This window comes from Alligator sinensis, unplaced genomic scaffold, assembly GCF_000455745.1.
Source record: "Alligator sinensis unplaced genomic scaffold, ASM45574v1 scaffold575_1, whole genome shotgun sequence".
NCBI classification, from domain to species: domain Eukaryota; kingdom Metazoa; phylum Chordata; order Crocodylia; family Alligatoridae; genus Alligator; species Alligator sinensis.
The window spans coordinates 1,902,769-1,910,027 of NW_005842051.1; the positions used below are offsets into that span (position 1 = coordinate 1,902,769).

At 40.4% G+C, this 7,259-nt stretch overlaps 1 protein-coding gene across 4 annotated transcripts in view; it reads right to left on the reverse strand.

Annotated features, from left to right (window-relative positions):
- Positions 1 to 7,259, reverse strand: part of PAM (peptidylglycine alpha-amidating monooxygenase) — a 166,660-nt gene that overhangs the window by 56,616 nt on the left and 102,785 nt on the right. For all 4 annotated transcript variants that reach the window (XM_006022903.2, XM_006022900.2, XM_006022899.2 and 1 more), the window contains exons 12-13: positions 5,273 to 5,460; positions 3,596 to 3,667 (exon numbers count right to left, since the gene is read on the reverse strand). In XM_006022903.2, coding sequence (XP_006022965.1) covers positions 3,596 to 3,667; positions 5,273 to 5,460 — 260 coding nt within the window. The remainder of the gene's footprint in view (positions 1 to 3,595; positions 3,668 to 5,272; positions 5,461 to 7,259) is intronic.

Genomic DNA, 7,259 nt, shown 5'->3' on the forward strand with positions numbered 1-7,259 from the left:
GGCCCTGCAGGGGGGGAGGCTGTAGCCTCTGCAGGGGGGAAATGTGGGCCCTGGAGGGGGGCAGTCCGTGAGCTGTGCGGGGGGCTACACCGGGTGTGGCGTGGGGGACCCATCCCTCCTGAGCAGCCTCTCCCACATGGCCCCCCCCCACACCCACAGTCCCCACACTATCAACCCACAAACCCCATGCCCCCAAGCCACCCCCACAAACCCCTCACCCAGATACCTGGCCCTGTGGGTCAGGAGCGAGGGGACCAGGGCTGGGGACAGGCTGTGGGTTGAGAGTGAGAGGCAAGGACAGGGGCAGGGCACTGGCAAATCAGTGCTACTCAGCACTGCACATCCTGGTGAGCGAAGCAGGTAGGGGCAGCTCTGATTTTTCTATGACAAAAAGCCAAAAGTTAATGCCAGATATTTAGAATTTATTTTATTATGATGACAGAGGCATTGGTAGGCTTCCAAATTGCTTTAAACTGGTAAATATATTGATAAACCACTGCCCAACTGATCTCTCTATAAATAGTGGCATTTCATTTTAAGAGCAAAAGAACACTGTTTTGGGTGTTTTCACGAGTGAATTTGTGTTTTTCATCAGAGAATTTGCAATTTTTAAACAGGGCACACTGGAATCTCTGCTGGTGAGACAAGTGTTGAGACCCAGGCAGAGAAGCCTGTGCAGGGCCAGCACTGGCGACCCAGCTGGAGAGCAGATGAGGTGGCTGGCCTGTTCGCCATTTGGGGCCAAGGGGACACGCTAGGACAGCTCAACGTGGCCCACCACAACGAGCACGTCATCTGGGCGATAGCTGCCCAGATGGCAGAGTGGAGGCACCCCATCTGAGTCTGGCAGGTGTGTAGCCATGGGGCAGGTCCAAGGGGGCGGATGCTGTTGCAGGTGGCAGCAGGTTACAGCCAGAGTGCTGCAGTGGGTAGAGGGTACAGGGGCCACTCCAGGTCAGGGCTCCTTCAGCAGTCCAGCTGGCACAAGGGGTAGTGTTCCCAGATACTAACTGGCTAGGCCTCAGAAGGTCCTGAGGGCAAGTAGCCCTGAGCTGCTCACCAGGGCAGGTTTTTATACTGCTGAGGCCAGCACAGATGCTGGTCCAAGGCTCTAGCTCCCCGCAGCCGCAGATCCGGGAGAAGCTGGGCAGAGTTATTTTGCCCCAAGTGGCACAACTTGCCCCACACCAAAGTGCATGTCTGGGCACGTGCTGAGGCAACAATCCCCAGCTCAAATTTGTGCGGCTATTTGAGCTGCTGCATGTGCACATGCCTGCATGTGTGGACATGCCCTTTTTGTCTATCTGCTTGTTTTTAATACTTCAATAAACAGCATAAAAAATGATCACTAAAATACTAGTCTCTGAATAAATCTAAGGGATTAATTTAAATACAAAAGAAATGCATGCAATTTTTACAAGCTGAATTAGCCATCTTCAGGACTCTGATACCTCCATGTACCTTACTAGCTTTAGTGAGTCGTTTGGGAATACTTGCTAATATGCTTGTGTGGCTACAGAACACTTGTACTGTGTGGTTTGCAAACAAGAACTGTATCTCTCTGTCTGTTTCTCTCGCTACCCTGCTGCTTTAGTTCAGATATAATCTCTAAATGAGTGTATCACTGTATTGCTTCCTTATACATATGAACAAAGAAGCAAAGTATTAATGAACATTCTAAATGGCCAAAACAAAAGCATAAAATTCCGAAGACAAAGTAACAACAGTGGCTCTGATTTTTCCTTCGCTGCACCTGTGTAAACACTAATAATTCAACTGAAGCAAAAGGAACTACAATGGTGTAAAATTTGTGTGAACAAGAAGAGAACGTGGCTCAATATGAGGTTTAAGAACACAAAAAAATTATCTCGATTGATTCTTCCTCAGTTTTGATGTGTTACGTCACCAACACAACCAACTTCAAATGGACAACGCAACCAAGCCCCAGTTACCATAGAAACATGTTTGATGAGGATATATACACTAAGTCACCATCTCATAGCAAACAAGACTGCATTGCAGATACTAGTCTTTGAAACATATTTCAAAGACAACTAGAAATGTTTAAACCTCATCTTTAACTGTACTGAACATTACAAATGTAGTTAAATGAACAACAGTATTTCATTCTAAATAAGCAGCTGTGATCAGGGTGCAGTACCGTGTCAGAGTAAATATTGCTAGATGCTTATATTGCTGGTTATTTTGCATCTGAAGGAAATGTACCATAAAAAGATAGAAGACTAACATATATATTGTTTTCCAAAAATAAATCCATGTCTTGAATAGACTAAGATATGTTTTAAACTTAAACGGGAAAGGTAGTCTCTGAAACTTCAAAGTACTTTTTAATTGCTGCTCCAGCAGCTAGATTATGAACAGCATTTTAAAAATATGATTGTAACTTTTAAATTTAGCTAGTTTTGGAAAGTGAAAATGTATGAAATATAATTAAATAGGTTAGGGCAGAGTGGAATATTCAAATGCTCTTGGCACTGACATACCTCAGCTCCTACTGAAGGCAAAGGGAATTTTATCACTAAAATTAATGACATCTGAGTAAGAATAATACTGAGTGCTTTTGAAATTTGTGCTCATATTTTTTGTAATCAATCTATTCTATATCTACCTTCTTAACCCACTGCAATAATCTAACAATTCCAATTATTTCTTACTGTGTACTTACCAAAGACCTGGTAGTCCATCCAGCAAAGGATACCAAATTTCTACTTCATAGTGTCTCCTTATAAAAAAAAATCTACTGCCAAATCAATATCCCTGATAATTGTACTGATATTATAGCTGGTCCAAAAGAGCCACAGATATGGCAAAATTATGACATACCTTTCCATGTATGAACACCTATTTGATGCAGTATCTTCTGAGGAGCATCTCAAAAGAACAAGATTCATAGCAGTTGCTTTGCCATCACGTAAAATATACAATCACACAAAATTTATGCATTAATCAATTGACATACAACAAGAAATGTGCAGAATTAACAACAACACACCATGCTTTACTACTTACATGCTGCATCAATATTAAGATACAAGAACTTAGTATTCCTTAGTACATATATGGATGATCTCCCTACATTGTTCCATGTTTGTAAATCAATGCTATGGCATTTCTTAATTCAATCTTTATTTCCTTCACTTTAAGTGGTTTTCTAATAGTAGATCATATAAAGAACACCGTAGTTCAAAACATACATAACATTAAAGTAATAAAATTCTAATAGAATGGCTACTGAATTCTGATCCTGTAGAGCAGCGATTCCAGTGTGCCCGTTTTAGCACTGCATGGGCAGATAAATTAAAATGGTCTTAAGTAAATCAAACCAGGAACAAATCTAATAATATTAAATTGCTATAATAAATTTTACCTACAAGGCTGGGGACTGGTAATTGACCAATTTTTCCTGAATAATTCATTATATAAGACACTATAATATAGCTTTGCTTTGTAGTTGTTAAAAGGAAAGAGATATAAAACTATAAGATTAATTCATAATATACTAGGGATATGGTTTAATGTTTTAAGTGAATGAAACTCTTAGTATATATAGTAATGAAATAAACATTGTACATACCCTGATCCAAAACCTCCTCCTCTTCTCTTTTTGGCTGCTGCAGTAAAGAACTTTTAGCTGCATTCTTGTTTTCTAAAAAGGATTAAGAATATACTGATACATATGTGGATTGAATATAGCATTACCCAAGGGTGGACGGGAGGGACTTCTGAAATCAAGGATTTTTTTAAGACCATTTTGAAGATTTAGTTTTGATTCTTAAAGTCTATCCATGGGATTTATTAAAACAAGTTAAGTAACTGGCCAATAATCTCTCTAAACCTTTTAAAACTAAAGCAGAAACGACCAGTATAGCACTATATTACCTTTATATAATAGGATAAAAGTTACCTCATATAAGCAAATTGCTTTTTGAACATGCAGTTTCATAATTTTTTTAAGAAGGATGTACCTATTTGTACAACTGAGGTAATGCAAATCAAGTGGGATTAAATGACTTCCCCTAGGGCCACAAAAACCAATGAAAGACTCTTACAGACTTCAACAGGGTGTCTGAATTTCACTTACAATGAATCAGTGATAGGTAATGGAACCTTGGAGTCTTAGTTACTGTTCTAACAAACAGGTAGTAAACCCCCACTGGCAAATGCTGATAATGTATAGATGTGTTAATATCTGATGCATCTTTGGGATTCTCTCTGTCAAGTTGGAAGGGTCCAAACCAGTGGTTCTCAACTGGGGTGCCATGAGACACTTTTAAGGGTGTTGGTGTGTGGATCCCACCACTATAGTTGCTGCAAGACAAGAACATAGTTCTTGAGATCTGCTGCTAGATGGAACAGCCCTGCTTGCTTCCTGTGAAGTCAGATTGGGAAGCAGATGCAGCAGGAGTGGGTGCCCCGGCTTCATTAGGTTTATCCGAAAGGCAGTTGCTCCTGCCACAGCTGCTTCCCAATCTGGTTCTGCAAGAGATATGCAGGGTAGTCCTATGTGGCAGCAGTGGAAACAGCACAATGGTTGAGAATCACTGAGGGAAGCTAAGGCAACACAACAATGATTCTTAACTCAGTGTCCTAAATTTAGAAAAATTATGGAGGACTGAAGATTGAGAATCCGTGATCTAAAAGGACCATGGAAAGAATGTGATCCTTTCCTTTCATCACATGGAAAGGATGCGATGCAGGAAATGGGATATGGAAGCTTTACCATTAACACTTACCATCTTATGTTGACCATTGTCTAATGAAACATGTTTGAGAGGCACTCACACACTGGATGCCTATCTTATATAAAGGGGATGGGCAAAATGGCCAATCCTGTTAGTGGCCTCACTCCATTTCCCAGCAGCCCCTGCCCACATCGCTGCGGCTGGTTTTCATGGAGAGCCTGGGATGGCCAGGCCGTGACAGTGTGGCGTCAGGGTTTCCATGGAGACCAGCCCAAGCAGCACTGGCAGGGAGCACAGCTGGGCAGGCAGCTGCTCCAGAGCTGGGGCTGGGATTTTGAAGCAGTGATAGTGTGGTCCCAAGTTGGGGCTGAGTTGCAATCTGCTGCCTGCATGCCCCTGCCCATAAATATATACACAGTTTCATATATTTAAAAATCAAGAATATACAATAACATAGTTAAAAAAAAAACATATCTTATACTGTATATAAATGGCATAACTAAACATGGCAAGCAATACATAAAAGTCACACAATAAAACTGACTTCAGATCCTAAAATTATGTTTTACCTTCATGATGTCCATGTGTCATCATGATCATATCAGGCTTGACTGAAATAGGAATGTTTGCTTCCTGTGGTATGTTTCTGAACATCTCTGGGTTTACATTCTGTGTACAGGTCATGTATGAAACAGCATGTTTGGCTTCCATGTAATACATAATATAGAAGTTGCACATTTCATCACTGGCTGTGCCCCTATAGGAACACAAGGTAGAATATACTTTTAAGAGTCTAAGAACAAAATGTCAGCTGTGCATATATATGTTATCAAATGCAGCTTTTAAGTCTACCAGCAATTGCTAAAAAGCTTGTACTGAAGTGCTTTAGCAGCCCACATTAAAACACTTCACAGCCTCAACATAAAAGCCCCATTATCTCTAGCTTCTTCCTGTTTATATCGTATCATGCCAGTTTGCAGAAACTCCCTAAGCATCTCAGTAACACTTAATAAAGATTTATGGTTTGAAACAACAGCAAATGGCACAGAAAAAGTTATTTCTGTGTTCAAATTGGCCTTCCTTCTTTTTTCTCCACTGTCCCTTGCATCTTAGTGTATACATTTATCTGAAAGGGAGTAAATCAGTATTAAACATTATTCTATTATTTATAATGTTCTCTGTTGCAATCCCTTCATCCTATTTTAAGCCATATTTACAAATCATTACAAATAATCCCACTGCTTAATTTCAATATTTCCTATTTGTGCTGTTTTGCTTTTCACATTCCAATTCCTTCATTTACTGACCAGTCACATGAGCTATAATACAGTGGCATAGCAAGTTTCACTACTTATTAAGCAACATAACCATTTCCCAGAGAGAGATGATATTTCAATCTCTAGGAAAACTTAATCACAAACCTGAGCCTCTATAAGGAAAGAGTCTGCGTTATAGAGATGATGGAAAATAAAATTCATTACTAACTGTTAGAAATGGGCTTGAAGCAAAGTTGGACTATTCCGTTGTGCTACATAACTCTACCTTTGAGATAAAGCCACTTAATACAACAAGGAATTTTTTTCAGAAAAATACTTTATGGCTTAAAAAATAGCATATTGTTACACAATGCTGTTCGCCACCACCCCCTTCAAGCTATATAGGTTGATATATCTTTTATTTATAGCTATAAGGAAGATGCAACCTTTAATAAATCTGACAATTCAACAGACAAGCTTTTTAGTGAAAGGTTCACAAAATAAAGGGACTTATATTCAGGATTTTTTTTTTTAAATTAGCTTTCTCAATTAGCCAGCCAGCCCACACTCATAGAAAGGAACGGGGGTGGACTATTAGCTGTTTGCAAAAGACGTCAATGCTGACTTTTCTAGCAGCATCATGCAGTATTCATTTATTCACCATAGCAACAATAATGACACCAGTCAGGTGGGAAAAAAGAGACGGTTCCAAAAGGGGAATTGGTTTCTGCATGCTTTGAAAATTTAGTGTCCCTTGGAGACCACAAAAATCAGCCTCTACCTTTGGAAGCTCTGCTTAAGCATTTAAAAATCATTTACTTCTTCACTGTCTGACTCCCAATACCTGTCAGTATAATTGCCTCCTCTTTACAACTTAAGTAAAATGGTGATGTGCTACTCAAAAATGAACGTAACAACATTCAAAGAAGTACATTTTAATATTTGACACAATTTACTAAAAACAGGTTTGCAAACGTACGGAAATCTGTAACTCTTTGGAAAGATCCCTTCCATCACATATTCAAGCCACTTATAAATATCCAGTTCCATGAATGAAAAAGTTTTTAATGAATGGAAGCACATATAGGCAGAGGGTAGACCACAGTCCCCCTCCACGCCAAAGGAGGACTTTGGGACCTCCTGCTGTGTCCAGCCAAGGGCATGGACCATGGTGGGCAAGGGCCCTAAGGCCCGCCGCACCAAGGCCCCTACCCGACCAGAACTAAGCAACAGGTATGCACCTCTTGCTGCCCCAGCAGAGCCTGCTGAGTTGCCGGCCCCCACAGGCAACATGGTCCCA